Consider the following 15,252-nt stretch of genomic DNA (forward strand, 5'->3'; position numbering starts at 1 on the left):
TGAATGGCGCATGTGATATTGTGTTTATTCCTTTTATCTCAAAATGTTTTAGTGCTAAAAAAAAAATATAATCACTACTCCCTTCTAAACTTTAGAAAACCCCATCGAAACAGTGCATTCTCCGTACAGGCATTCAAGAATCATAATACCTCAAGTTTTGTAGAAATGACTGTAAATATATATTAATCATGACCACGCAGTGTCATCATTCTTGTCCATCTATCAATCAGCAGCCAGAGTTTAAAAACTACAGCTTCTCTTTACTCTCTGATCGACAATGGCAGATTGCTTCAACCTTTACCACATGCATGGCTGCGTAAATTTCCCTCAAAAAGCTCGACCACCTTCAATGATCAGTAAACAGCCTCCATTTGTACCTACTGAGTAGTAAACATACACACACAGACAAAAGACTCTATTTACATATTCTTACTCGCTCCTTTTGGGTTGCTTATTCTCTTGGGAGTGAGCGTTAACTTTGCTGTTTTAAGGAAATAAAATGCTGGATACGTACAACGAGAGAAGCAAAACATTGAAATAGAATAACACACTCATCATATTAATGATAATACATTATTTTCTAAAACCACAGTAAAGTTTACAAATTATAGTACTCAATTCATTTATTGTATCCCCACTTATTTGATTAAGCTAACTATATTGTGACACTTATATATGACATATATATATATATATATATATATATATATATATATATATGAATATTGACATACCAAGCTGCATTTTTATCATTTCCTTCTCTTTTTCTCATTCACCATGTCAAGCTCACTGTCCTCCTTATGCTCCTCAATTTATCTACCTTCTTTTTTGGCATTATCAATGGCTTCCTCCTCAAAACCTGAAAAATTTATAATCACAACCAAGTTATAAATGTACCTACATAATTAGCAATTAATCCGAATTTTACGTGGCTGTAAAGTTTACCTCTTCCTTTCTATTTTGCTCGATTTCCTCCTGTTTCATATATTAAGTTTGAAAACATAATCTCATATTAGTTCTAGAGAGCACATGATAAACAAAAAATTGATAATCTGTTTTCTTATTTAGCGGAAAAAACTAAATTACATTGTCAGTTGCCAAATTTTACACTTAAATATCAAATTTTTGATCTATAACTAAATAGTAGTCGACTTTAATTTTAATATCACTAATAAATTATTCCAACATTTTTAGAAAATAAATTACATGAATAGTCACTAAATTTTACTATAATAAAAATATTATTAAACTTTTAATTTATTACAAAAAAAACCACTTATGTATTTTTTAAAATTAAAATTTTGCTATTTTTTTTATTACAAAGTGTAAATTATAGTAACTGCTCATGCAATCTATTCTCATTCATGTTGGAAAAACTCATCAATGTTATTAAAATTAAAATTCAGTAATTATTTAGTTATAAATCAAAAATTTGATATTTTTTCATTATAAAGTGGGATAATTTGATAATCGCTAATGTAATTTCGCCAATATAATTTACCCAAGTGGAAGATATGCAATATACTTACCACAAGGAGTTTTAACTTCGCATTCTCTTCTTTAAGTTGATTTAGCTCTAATTCCAACTCGACCGTATACGCCTGCATCACCAAGCAATTCAGAGATAATTTGAGACAATATGTATGTAAAATATATCTAGAGATTGATGTTTATGAATGAGCACAAGACAAGACCTGCTTCCTAGCTCGAGATCGTGCTGCTGATTCTCTATTCTTTATCATCCTGCGTTGCCTCCGCTCTACTACCACTTCCGGTGGACCATCAATTATCCTTTTCTTGTTTTGTTGCATGCCCAATTCCGTTTGACCCTGTTCGGTTTTCGCATTGTTTGGTGCTTCTCCTATAAACCCTTTGCTTTGAGGGAACATCTGGTATGGCGCGAAGCCGTTGCCGGTAGAGAAACTGTTTCCAATAGTTTGATGGGCAGTAGGAAATCCCATTCCCATCACTTGCCCCATTCCAAAACTTGCATCCAAACATGCATTAATATTTTGAATAGGTGTAACCATTTTCTGCAGCGATGAACCTGCTGACTGTGTAGCTTCCTGGACTACACCGGCTTTCACTAAGAAATCTTCGAGCGTCATCTCTCCAAGCGTCTGTTGGCGTTGAGGGGGCCCACGAGCATCAATATTGCTTGGTTTTTGACGTTCCGGTTGCTCTTTTTGTATCTCAAACCATACCTCATCCACGGTTTTCTTGCATAGCGGAGCAGGGATGGAGAAAGAGCCTTGTCGCGCCAATGGAGGCAGGTTAATTACACTACCATTGTCTTTGGCATGCTGGAGTTGATTTGGCTGTGGAGTAACTTGATTTTCTTCTACACTACTCCACAAGTTAGCAAGAAACTCATCCATGTTCATGGAACCAAAGCTCTTGCCACTCTTGTGCTGGATTTCATTGAGAGTAAGGGACAAAAGTGAATTTTGTCCACTCAATGGAGAAAATGAAGCATCCTTCATTGACTCGTCTTGTAAATGTGACTGTGGATGTGATAATGGTGGTGAGTTTGATTTGGTAATGCTGCCATAGACAATAGTGTCTGATTCAGAAAGTACCATATTCTTCTTGTATGATAAAGATAATTGTATTGGAATTTAAGCTTCAGTTCATCCCTAAGCAAGAAAAATTAGAGCAAGACCCATCACAAAATTGAATAGTATTTCCACCTAAAAGACAAAATTATCATCATTTCTTCTTGAACTCATAAATTCAAAGCTAGAAATAAAACAAAGCTCCCTAAGTAAAAGGCAAAAGTTTATTTCCATATCAACTTTTTTAAGACTTTGGCAGTAGTTAAATGTTGGCCTTTATTTCTTGGGGCTGTAAAGTTCAATTATTTATGCCCTAGACTGTACTCTACTGCACCAATTTTTTTAACCAAACAAGAATCCATAGCTGCAATTTTGACTGTAAACCCATATCCAAAAAAAAACTCAAAATATTATTTGGAAAGAATATTTTTCTAGTCAGAAAATATAAGAGGTTATCATCAAAAGCTTTTGAGTTTTTATAATCTGCAGTCATGTAGTGAATTATAATGTCTAAATTAATGTAAGTTCTTTCTGGGAGAATATTCATAGGATATTTCTGCTAACCTGATGCCACTGTCCCTAATTTTTGAAATAATTGTGGGTAATTCATATAAAACTACTGATATTTATAAGAATTCTGGAAATTTGTTCCCACATCAGTCCATGATTTCGTAAAACCAATAGCTTGCTTTAATATAAAATAAAATAAACAACTAAATGTTTATTGGGAGCCTACAATAGTATCCATTCCTAATGAGGCCCACCCCACCTATTAAATATTTATTAAAAAAAAAGAGAAGAAAATTAACTTCAATGAGAACACTTGAAACATGGGACTGTCCATAAAACTGAAAGAGATGACTAAATTAATTAAAGAACCAAAACATTAACCCAAGAGAAAAACAAGGAAAAGAAAAAAAAAAAAAAAAGCTGTTTAGCTCAAGAACCTTGCATGCATCAACATACAAGAAAATTCCATAAAGAAAAGAAAAAGAGAAGAATTAATTGAAACAAAACCAAAACCAAAATTTTCAATTCCCTTTCAAATCAAACAATCATGACATGTTTATATATAGCAGAAGAAAACAATGTTAGAAACACATGTTCAATGATCAAAGTGGAAAGAAAAGAAAAGAAAGAACCCATTAAAGAAACACATGAGAGAAGAAAAAGAATTGACAGCATTGGGAAAATGGGGGATATATACCTGAAACTGATGATGATGATGATGATCAACTCGAGATAGAGAGAGGTAAGAGGACTTTAAGCATGAAAAAACAAATAGCAGAAAGAAGAGGAAAGAATCAAGTTTATATACAGCAGTGTAATGAAAAAGCTATGTTCTTTTTTGTTAGTACATATGTTTGTGTTGTGTCTTGAGAAGTAATTATATGATGCAAGGAGCAATAAGCAAAGCGATAGAAACAAAGCAAAGAAAAAGGGCAATAAATAAAGAAGAAGAAAAGAAAAGAAAAAGGATGTAGAGAGAGAAAGAGGTAAAATTCAGTGGGTTCTTTGTCTTTGGCAGAGAAAGAGAGGAACGGAGAGAGAGAGAAGTGAGTGACTGTAATGTAACTGCCATGGCCACACCCTTAATACATGGCACTGATGTGGTCCCTACATTCTGTTCAGTCTTGTTGACACGTTTATGCCACTTGCCACTTGTTTTCTGCCTTACAAAAGATCCCTCTCTATTGTTTTTTTTTTTTTTTCCATCTCTAAGTATTGTTATTTGCATGCATGGCTTCTCATTGGTTTTCATTTTTGATGATCTCATTGACTGCCAAATAAAAACACAGAGAAAAACAATAAATAATGAGAATTTCAAGGTTAAAAATAAGGGAGCTGTACTAATACAGCACAGGGAAATGCCATGGTGGGAGTGGTGATTCTATCTGCTATGTAGATGTAGCCTTAATTATATAGGCGTAATTAGATCCTATAAATTAAGACTTAATATTGGGTAATAGAATGAGCCAATCAAATATTAATTTAAGGAATATTTTAGTTTTATTTTTATGTAATTTTAATATTTTTTTTAAAATAAAAAATAAATTGTAGCAAAATAAAATATATCGCTGTTAAAAACGATTCAATCATCTTCACTCCAACCGGTTGTCCCTATTATATGTCTATATTTAATAATATAAATTTAAATCTTAACAATTTGAAATGTCGTTTTCTATCTCTATTATATTATGTGTATATATTTAATAATATGAATTTAATCTTAACAACTCGAAATTTAATTTTTTTATCTCTATTATGTGTCTATATTTAATAATATAAATTTAAATCTGAACAACTCGAAATATCGTTATCTGACTGCCATATCGATCTTCTCTTATTAGTAACTTCTTTAATTGTAATTTGACGGTCAAATAATAAAATTAGGAGTTGTTAAGCTTTAAATTCACGTTATTAGATATAAGCAACATAACAATGATGGTTGAAGTGAAAATAATTAAATTCTTACAAATTGAAATTTTTTAACAAAATATAGTTTTTTTTGTTATAATTTAAAACCATAAATCTTTTATTATCTGAAAGAATACATATACTAAAAATTGTACGACATTAAAATCATAATGTTCTTTTTCATACTTATTCCTTAATTTAATATCACTTGATTACTGAGAGCATTGTCTTGAGTAACTATTTATGGTTTAACAATTAATAGGCTAGCGAAGCACTTGTAAATTTAATCCGGTAATAGCAACAATATTTTTTATATTTTTTTTATTAAAGTGTAATTAATTTATTTTGAATGTATTTTAATATGACTCTTTATACTAAATTTAGAAAAAAAATAAGTATATGACTCTTATAAGGTAAAAGAAGAAAAAATAATAGAATCTTTTTAAAATTCTTTTTCATCCGTTTTAGAGTAAAAACAATATGACTCTTAAATATTTTTAAAAATTAGTATGAATTAAAAAGTCTTTTAAAATCTTAACTATTAAGAAATGTTCTTAACAATTATATATCTTAAATTCAAGTTTTTGTTGTTTATTTCCAACTAGAAAATTAATAGGGTGGCTAGCTAATTAGGATAAACGATTTTATTTTCTTAAATTTTATTTTAAAATTATGATGCCGGTTAAAAAACTAGACATATTTTAGTACAATTACAATATAATATTTTTCTACTATTATAGAATAACTTTCATATAATAATATTATAATTTTCCCATCTATAAAGATTTATAACTTTACTATTAATGTTGCTGTTCTAATTAATATTTTTTTTTATTTGTAATAATATATATTGATTATTTTGATTTATATTTTTACCTTAAAATAGAAGGTTAAATGAACGAACTATCATTTATTTTAAACTATAAAAATTGAGCGACTGAATACTAAACTATAGAAAATAGTCATTTATTAATTAAGTCGTTTTCTTTTTTAAAAAATTTTCTTATTTCTTTTCTTATTTAGAAAAACTTATATATAAGTCCCAATTAATTAATCTCTTTCTATGTAATAAAAAGAATTAATTAAGTTATTGATGAAAAGGTATGAAAATAAAGTTAGTATTATATAATTAAGAAAGGTTAAAATCAGATATCATGAGATTGAAATAATGAAAAGAAATCTAATAGTCTTTCTCTTTTGCCCATATATTAAGAGTTTGCTTGCTCACTTATGGAGGAAGAGCCATTGGAATGGATTTGACACCTTGCAAACATGCACTTATTCAAGCAAAACTCCCACATATTTCACTTGCCAAATGGGTATTTTCTTTAGGAACAATATAAGCATTATTGTAGACAAAATTCATTTATAATCTCCAAAGTAATTGTGTTAGCTTAGATATTATACATCATGAGTTATTTATGGTTAACTTAATTAAGTGTTAGTAAGACCAATAATATTATACATAATGGATATTTCTTATTTATGCTAATTATTTTTAAAATAAAATAATAGTGACTAATATGTTAAAAATAATGTACATTAATATTAAAATATAATACTAAAATAATTGTTTATTAGGTATAAAACATAATATCTTTTAAATAAGAAATCATCATTTAATTAGGAACAAATTACTCTGTAAAAGTAAATTTATTAATAAGAAATAAATTTTTAATAAATAAAATATTTTAAAACACTGACTTATTATCTAATTAAGACATTAAATTTGAAAAGCATTTTATTCTAAGGTAGTTTATGATGATGTTAACAGTAGAAGTATTTAGCAAAGAGAAATTATGGAAGGAATTCTATTATTGAATGGAAAAAATTCGGACTATAAATAGCCGTACAAAGAAAACATAAAGAACGATGAATAAGGAGTCCACTTCTAAGAGACTTCTAATTGAACAGACCTATTGTAAAGTAGATTCTCTAATAAAATGGGATTTTATTTACTGGCTAATATTGACTAAATCCTAACAATTCCTCCCTTAAACTAAATTCTCTTATTTCTGATAAGAGAATTTCAGTTTATGTTGTGTTCTCGGCACAAACTCCAAGCATTGCACGCAGCTTCAGAAAGGCATCCAGCTTGAGGGGCTTTGTCATCACATCAGCAATTTGTTCTGAAGTGTTGCAGTGAATCAATTCTATTACTCCAGCTTGTACAAGCTCTCGAAGAAAGTGGTACCGAACATCTATATGCTTGCTACGCCCATGCATTACTGGATTTCTTGATAACTTGATTGCTGAACTACTATCACACTTGATAGTTATGGACTCTTGCTTAGTCTGATTAAGTGTCACCAGCAACCTCTTTAACCAAATGGCTTGACAGGAACATGATGCCGCTGCGATGAATTCTGCCTTTGTGGTAGACAGACTTACAATTGGTTATTTCTTAGAGCACCACGATACAGCTCCAGCACCAAAAAGAAAGACATTTCCTGTTGTACTTTTCCTGTCATCCAAATCACCAGCATAATCACTATCAGTGTAGGCCATAAGTTCATCACTTCCTCCCTTGCTATAGAAAATTCCAAATTCAATCGTTTCTTTTAAATATCTCAGCACTCTCTTTGCAAGTTGTAAATGAAGCTGCGTAGGACTATCCATATACCTACTTAAAATACTAACGGCAAACATCATATCTGGACGAGTTGAAGTGAGATACATGAGACATCCCACAATTTGCATGAAGTAAATCTTATCCACTTTTGTCCCTCCTTCATCCTTGCAAATCTTGAAACCAGGAACAATTGAAGTTTGAACAGAATTACTTTGATTCATTCCAAAACGTTGCAACATTTCTTCAGCATACTTCCTCTGACAGACAAAAATCCCACCCAATTTCTGTAGAACTTCAAGACCCAGGAAGTACTTCATTTTACCAAGATCAGTCATATCAAACTCAAGCTTCATTGACCTTCTAAATTCAGTAAACATCAATTCATCATTTCCTGTGAAAAGAAGATCATCGACATATAAACTTATAATGAGAAAGTTTCCCTTCATGTTTCGTTTGACAAAAAGGGTATGCTCATAATCACATTTCAGAGCCTCCCTAAAGGCTTGATAGAAGCAGCAGTCTTCTATAGATTTTTCAGGCAGCGGCTATGGCAACAGAGGGTTCGTTTGTTCAACCAGCAGTTCCGAAGTTCGATGGTTACTATAGTCATTGGGCGATGCTAATGGAAAATTTTCTTCGATCGAAGGAGTACTCTAGAGTAGTAGAAAATGGTATTTCTGCAGCAGCAGAAGGTGCAGCTTCAACTGAGGCACAAAAGAAAATCTGTAAAGAACAGAAGTTGAAGGATCTCAAAGCTAAGAACTATTTGTTTCAGGCATTAGATCGTTCTATTCTAGAGACGAACATTAACAAAGATACATCCAAGAAGAGCATGCTTTGAAGGTGACTCATGGAGGTCAACATGTTGGACGAGGAAGAGGGCGTGGGAACTTTGGAGGCAGAGGTCGTGGAAGAAGCAGACAAGGCTTTAACAAAGCAACGGTCGAATGTTATGCTTGTCACAAGCTTAGACACTTCCAGTGGGAATGCAAGCAAGGAGTAGCGAATTTTAGTGAAAGTCAAGTAAAGGGTGAAGAACACATGTTGCTGATGGCCTATGTTGAAGAAAAGAATCAACACAACACTGACATGTGGTTTCTTGATTCTGGATGCAGCAATCACATGTGTGGAAAAAGAGAGTATTTCTCTAATTTTGATGAAGAATTCACTGATTCTGTAAGGCTGGGAAATAACTCAAACATGGTGGTCAATGGGAAAGGCAACATCAGGTTGGAAACTAATGGAGTTGTTAGCATTATCTCAGGAGTTTTTTATATTCCGGAATTGAAGAATAATCTGTTGAGTTTGGGACAGCTACAAGAGAAGGGGTTGAGTATTTTGTTTCAACGAGGGTAATGCAAAATATATCATCCAGATAAAGGTTTGATTATAGAAGCTAATATGTCTGCAAATCGAATGTTTATTCCGCATGCTATCTCTTGGCCTATAGCACCCACTTGTTTTAGCACTGTTACAGAAGATGTGTCGCAGTTATGGCATTGTAGGTTCGGGCACCTTAGCTTCAAAGGTTTACAAATCCTCCAGAAAAAGGAAATGGTGAAAGGTTTACCACCTCTTAAGCCACCCTCGAAGCTATGCAAAGACTGCCAGATTGGAAAACAACATCGGGACTCATTCCCAATAAGAAGTTCCTGGAGAGCATCGCAAATTTTACAGCTTGTTCATGCCGACATTTGCGGACCAATTAAGCCAGCCTCGAACAGTAAGAAAAGGTATTTGATCACCTTTATTGATGATTTTAGCCGAAAAACATGGGTGTATTTTTTGGCAGAAAAATCAGAGGCATTTACTGTTTTTAAGAGCTTTAAAGCGCATGTTGAGAAAGCAACAGATATGTCTCTAAAAGGGCTGCGCACAGATCGTGGTGGAGAATTTACATCTGGAGAATTCAACAGTTTTTGCAAGGAACATGGAGTGCAAAGGCAGCTGACAGCTTCATATTCGCCGCAGCAAAATGGCGTTGCAGAAAGGAAGAATCGGACTATCATGAATTTGGTACGTCAGAAGCAGTAAATTGGGTTGTATACGTTTTAAACCGTAGTCCAACGCTAGTTGTGAAGGACAAAACACCCGAAGAAGCATGGAGCGAGATCAAGCCATCAGTTCAACATTTCAGAATTTTCGGATGTGTTTCCTATGCTCTGATACCAAATGATGATATTAACAGTAGAAGTATTTAGCAAAGAGAAATTATGGAAGGAATTCTATTATTGAATGGAAAAGATTCAGACTATAGATAACCGTACAAAGAAAATAGAAAGAACGATGAATAAGGAGTCCATTTCTAACCGACTTCTAATTGAACATACCTATTCTAAAGTAGAGTCCCTAATAAAATGTGATTTTATTTACTGACTAATATTGACTAAATCCTAACAGTTTAAACAATATTTTTTATTATAAAGAACATTTTTTTTTTAATAAAAGATTGGGTTATACAATATAATTAGAATTATATAAGTTTAAAAATACAACCAGCCACATGTGAAGAGAGTATAAAGAAAACATTGACTTGTGTATTCCATAAGCTTTAATTAGTTGCAGAAAATACCAAAGATGAGTCTTGTCTTGCAGAAAATTCTGACTTTTAGTTTAAGAAGACTAATTTGATTTTGAATTATTCCCACCACTCCAGCAAAATCTGCTTCAGCAATAATTTTTTTTTATAAATAAAACAGTTTTTAAAAAAACTTATTCCAAAAATCTTAATTTAGTATTTTTAAGAAATATAAGGAGTTTATTTATTTTTTTATTAATAGATTTCAAACTAAGATATTATAAATTAAAGTTAAAAATAAATAAATGAAATAAAGAATAATAAAATAGATAATTTAATCTTATTTATTTTGAGAATATGAGTATTGCTCATGAAAGTTTTCAAACTGGAGCTGTTAATTTAAGAAGATAACTTGTACAATAATTTTCTAAAGATTTTTATTTCTTTTATGAGTTGATTTATTCGTGAGTACAGATATTCATCCGACTCGGCTCAAAAAGGTCAGTCAAAGACAATACTTTCTTAGAGCTTTTGTATTTTTATATATTGATTCTTTTTATTTTAGAAATTATATTATAAAATAAATTAAAATAATTTTAAATAATTTTTTTTAAATATTAAATAAATAATCAATTGAACTATTCAAATTTTTCTATTTTGAGTTCAATAAAAAGGTAATAATATTATATGTATTTTATTAATAATATTTAAATTTTATTTTTTATAAACAAAGATTAAAAAGAGAAAAAAAAGAAACTAAAATATAAATATTTGTAAAAGTAAAATATAAAGAGTTTACTGAATTAAATAAATTTTCTATTCTTTGTGTAACACCCATATAATAATAATAATAATAATAATAATAATAATAATAATAATAATAATAATAGTGATGATAAGGATTGTGATGATTATGATAATAAAATCATAAGTCTTATAAACTTAATGTATATGATTAGAAAAACTCATTTTTGTTGTTTTCTTTTTAAATTGGATGATTTAAAAGAGGATTTTAATACGGATAAAATTAAGGAATCTAATAAACTATATCCAGTTAGTTTAATTTTTTAAAAAATTAATTAAGAGTAAATTACTTTATATAAATGTCATATTTAAATTAAATATATAAATTAAATATTATATTTGAAAGCTATAAAAATATTTTATAAAAGAATTTATTTAGAGAATGATAAATTTTAATTAGAAAATAATATTGAATTTAATTGAAATCAATTACTAAATTAATTAATTAAATTAATAAAATATTATGATTAAATTGATATTTATTTATGAATAAATAATTTAAAATGGAGTTTAAATAAAAAAATTCATGGTTGGTTCTTTTTATAATTCATCGGTATATGAGTATTTTAATAATATTACTATTAAAAGCAAAGCTAAATAAATAATTTTATATTTTTAATATTTTATAATCTAGTCGAAATATACAAATCAGGGGTAAAACTAAAAAGGATTAACAAACTTAAGAGGCCTAACAGAAATTAACCAGGGCCAAAAATAATAATAAAATAAATAGAAGGACTAAACAAGGATACGGGACGAAGAAGAAGAAAGAAAAGGAGAATCTTCTTCTTCTTCCACGGGAAGAAGATACAGCTCTTTTCTATATTTCTTTTAATTCCTTTATATGATAAAAAATGGTAGAATACATTTTAGGAGGAAATAGAGGGCGTGGTTGGTGTCTATAGAAAGAGGATGAAGAGGCCAATCCTTTAGTGGTGGTTTGGGGTGGTGAGACGCGGCGAGGAAAGACTAAATGAAGAGAGAAATTTTTTGAGAATGAAAATTTGAACCTTCGATTCTCCTCCTTTCGGCGATGATGAGCCTTGATTTCAGTCTTAAATGAACGGTCGTCGTGTGGGCTTTCTTTTATTGGCAGTGGCATCATCTAATTCGGTTTTTTCTCATTTTTCGGCCACTTCCGATAAGTTATGGCTGATTAGAATACATGGATGAACTCTACTCTCCATAAACTTTCTGTCAACACAATTTTGCTTCGATCGGACTCCATTGGAAAATCAACGATTAGAAACTGTCTGATGTTTCGGGATGATTGGGACCTGATCGGAGAAGTAGAAGTTGAATTTATTTTGTACGTATTATTTTGAGTACGTAGGTACCCTCGGATTGTCGATAAGTATCTGGGGATAAGTAGACTGTCTAAGTAAAATACTGGCTGTTGATTATTTCTTTGTTAATATAAATTGTTAGTAAACTAATTGTAAGATTTATTAATTAAAAATTATAATATATAAAAATAAATATTGGTTGGTGATTGTTTATCTTAAAAATTATTATTATTATATTTATTTTATTTATTAACATGAATTTATATAAATTAGGAGGTAAAAAATGTAATAAATCAAGGATATTGTTATTAGTGTGAAATAATTAGATTTTTTAATTTATTAGGACATAAAATTATAGCTAGAAATTATAATAATTAATTGATTATATCTAATTGAGATTCTAGCTAAGTGATTAATCTATAATTAAACTTGAATATATTATTAGTAAATAATGATATAATAATAGAAAGAAAATTATATTATGCATACTAATTGAGTGGATAAACTTATAATATCATATTTTTTAATAATATTTTATTTATATCTATATCCTTATGGTTTGCTAAAATATTATACTAAAAATCAGTTATTTTAATTGCTCTTTAGAAGTTGATAAAATATTTCTACTAAAAATTAATTATTTTAATTGCTATTTAGAACTTAATATTTTCTATAGAAGTTGGAAATAGAAAATGATATTTTTGATTTTATTTTATATGCGATTATAATTGTATATAGCTGGATAAATAAGTATACATCTATTTATGTGACATATGAGATCACACCTTATACTTATCGTCTTTAGAACGTATGCTAGGTGGTGCCTTTTGAAGGCTTATTGTTTACGCGCAAATTATTAGTTATTTGCACTTTGAAAGCTACATAGGTGAGACGTCTGAGGTGTCTAAAGTTACTAGGGATCAATATATATATATATATATATATATATATATATATATATCTATGAATATATATTAGTTTCTACTAAATTATTTTTTTTAACTATTTTATTTTCTCTTGGTATGATATTAGAATTTAAATTATGATATTAGAATTTAAACTAGTATCGACATTTTTTTGGATTGATTCGAGACTATGTAAATAATTGATTTCAAATTAGAGAATGATTTGCAGTTTTTAATACCTATGAAAGTGATTCTATATTTAATTAGTTCTATAAAATTTTATTTGTCCAGCTAGAATGTTTTGACCCAATATTTATATTAAGAATAATAGCAATACTTTCTCTAGTATAAGGTATTCAAAAATAGTATAGTATTGTATGAATTTTGTTAAATCGTTGTTTGTTTCATTTTGTTATTTTTTTATTCTCTCAATAAATTTTACTCATCTTTATTTCTTTCCACCAGTGTTATGCAGAATATTAAAAGTCATATCAAATTAGAAGCTGTAGCAATTAGAGCTTTGTGTTGCTATACTCCACGATCCGAAAATTGAGAATTGAAAAATTAGATAGTTAAACCCATTTTGGACACTATTATACTTTATTTTAGATATTTTTTTACAAATATACTTTTATTATAAACATCATTTTTCAAAATAAAAAGTAGTGTTGAGAATGCTCTTAAATCTAATTTCATTAAATTCTACAACTTCATTAAGAAAATTACAGGTGAGATGCTTTTTCAAATGGACTTTATTAGAGACATAGATTATGCCTAGGCATATAAAAGAATATTACGGCTAATCCAGTTATCAGAAAAAGCTTTTGTACTAATTGTAATATATATATATATATATATATATGTTAATTTTTAAAATATAAAATTCTTTTTGATATGTGCTTATATTTTGATATATGATATTTTTATTCCGACATATGTACTTAGTTTTTAATATTAAATTCAAATTTATATGTAATTTAATAATTTTTTATTAATTTATTAATTAAATATTGTTCTAATTCTAAAAATAGTATTTTAATTATATTTTAATTAGATAATAAATTAATTTCCTAATCTCTAATCCTAATAAATTAATTTTTAATTATATAATAATCTCTAATCCTAAAATAATAGTAATATAATTCTATTAATTTATATAATACTAAAATAAATTAATATATATTTTAAAAATAATATTTATATTATTGCATTAATAAAATCTTAAAATAGTTAAAAAATCAAAAATAATATATAAAAATATTTAATTAGCTCTAATTTTTAAAAAAATTACAAATAAATACTAAATATTAAATATTTTATTAAATTATAATATAATTTTATAATTAAAACAATAACAACAATCGTAAAACGCACGAATAAACGACGGTTGCAATTCATTATTTTAAATGTGTTTTTTCTCATACAAAAACTTTGAGTAATACAATCATTTGAAAGAAATTTTATTGCTGATATAATGTGTCATCATATATACATCTTAACATAACTTCGATATTTTTATAGTTTAAGAAAATTTAAGATAATATGATAACGAAAAATAATGTAAAAATTAGATAAAATAATATTAGTATTACTAAGTACAATATAGAAATCTCTCTGATACAAAGTCAAATTTAGAGACTAGAAATAAAATGTATGCACATAAATTTTATGAAAGGGAATGTTAATCTTTTATGCCCTCTCATTGTTTTGGAAGGCTCCTTGCTGTTGGTATCACACGATAGTGAGGGTCATCATCTATGGAGTATGATGTTCTTGTATTCCAAATCCAACATGAGCACCTACAAAGCTTTTGTAATTGAGTTAGTTCCTACTGAAAATGAAATCCAGTTATTTCTGTTACTGATTTTTCTTTTCTTGTTCGATTAACCAACTCTACCTGAGATTCGAACTCAGACACCTTAAAGCCATAGTGATGAATTCGTACTAATTAAGCTACACCAGATTGGTCACTGATATTTCTATGTTAAACATAGTGTGCCCTCTTGGATAATTTCTTCCTCTTATAGTTCACCATTATTCTAGGAACCAGTGCACATAATTCTATCTGCTCATGGTTTCCTTTGTTATATTGACTCAATTTCAGATGCACCAGAAAATGCACAGCCTTTCATTGTATCGAACATTTTCTATATTTACACATGCAGCCACTCAGTCAAACACACATACACACACG

General features: G+C 28.9%; 1 protein-coding gene across 7 annotated transcripts; it reads right to left on the bottom strand.

Moving 5' to 3' along the window:
* LOC8271906 (ABSCISIC ACID-INSENSITIVE 5-like protein 1) lies at positions 1-4,126 on the bottom strand. Of its 7 annotated transcripts, none has more exons than XM_048378702.1 (6): positions 3,763-4,120; positions 1,695-2,636; positions 1,530-1,601; positions 946-975; positions 735-859; positions 1-344 (listed from the first exon to the last, which is right to left on the bottom strand). In XM_048378702.1, exons 2-5 carry the CDS (start codon positions 2,580-2,582, stop codon positions 773-775), a joined length of 1,077 nt encoding a protein of 358 aa, XP_048234659.1. In that variant the 5' UTR covers positions 2,583-2,636; positions 3,763-4,120; the 3' UTR covers positions 1-344; positions 735-772. The 7 variants fall into 7 exon arrangements, with proteins under 7 accessions (XP_048234659.1, XP_048234658.1, XP_048234657.1 ...); XM_048378701.1 differs by having other exon boundaries at positions 1-377; XM_048378700.1 differs by having other exon boundaries at positions 1-380.
* Between the last annotated feature and the right edge of the window lie 11,126 nt (positions 4,127-15,252).

Source organism: Ricinus communis, chromosome 8 (assembly GCF_019578655.1).
Source record: "Ricinus communis isolate WT05 ecotype wild-type chromosome 8, ASM1957865v1, whole genome shotgun sequence".
NCBI lineage: Eukaryota > Viridiplantae > Streptophyta > Magnoliopsida > Malpighiales > Euphorbiaceae > Ricinus > Ricinus communis.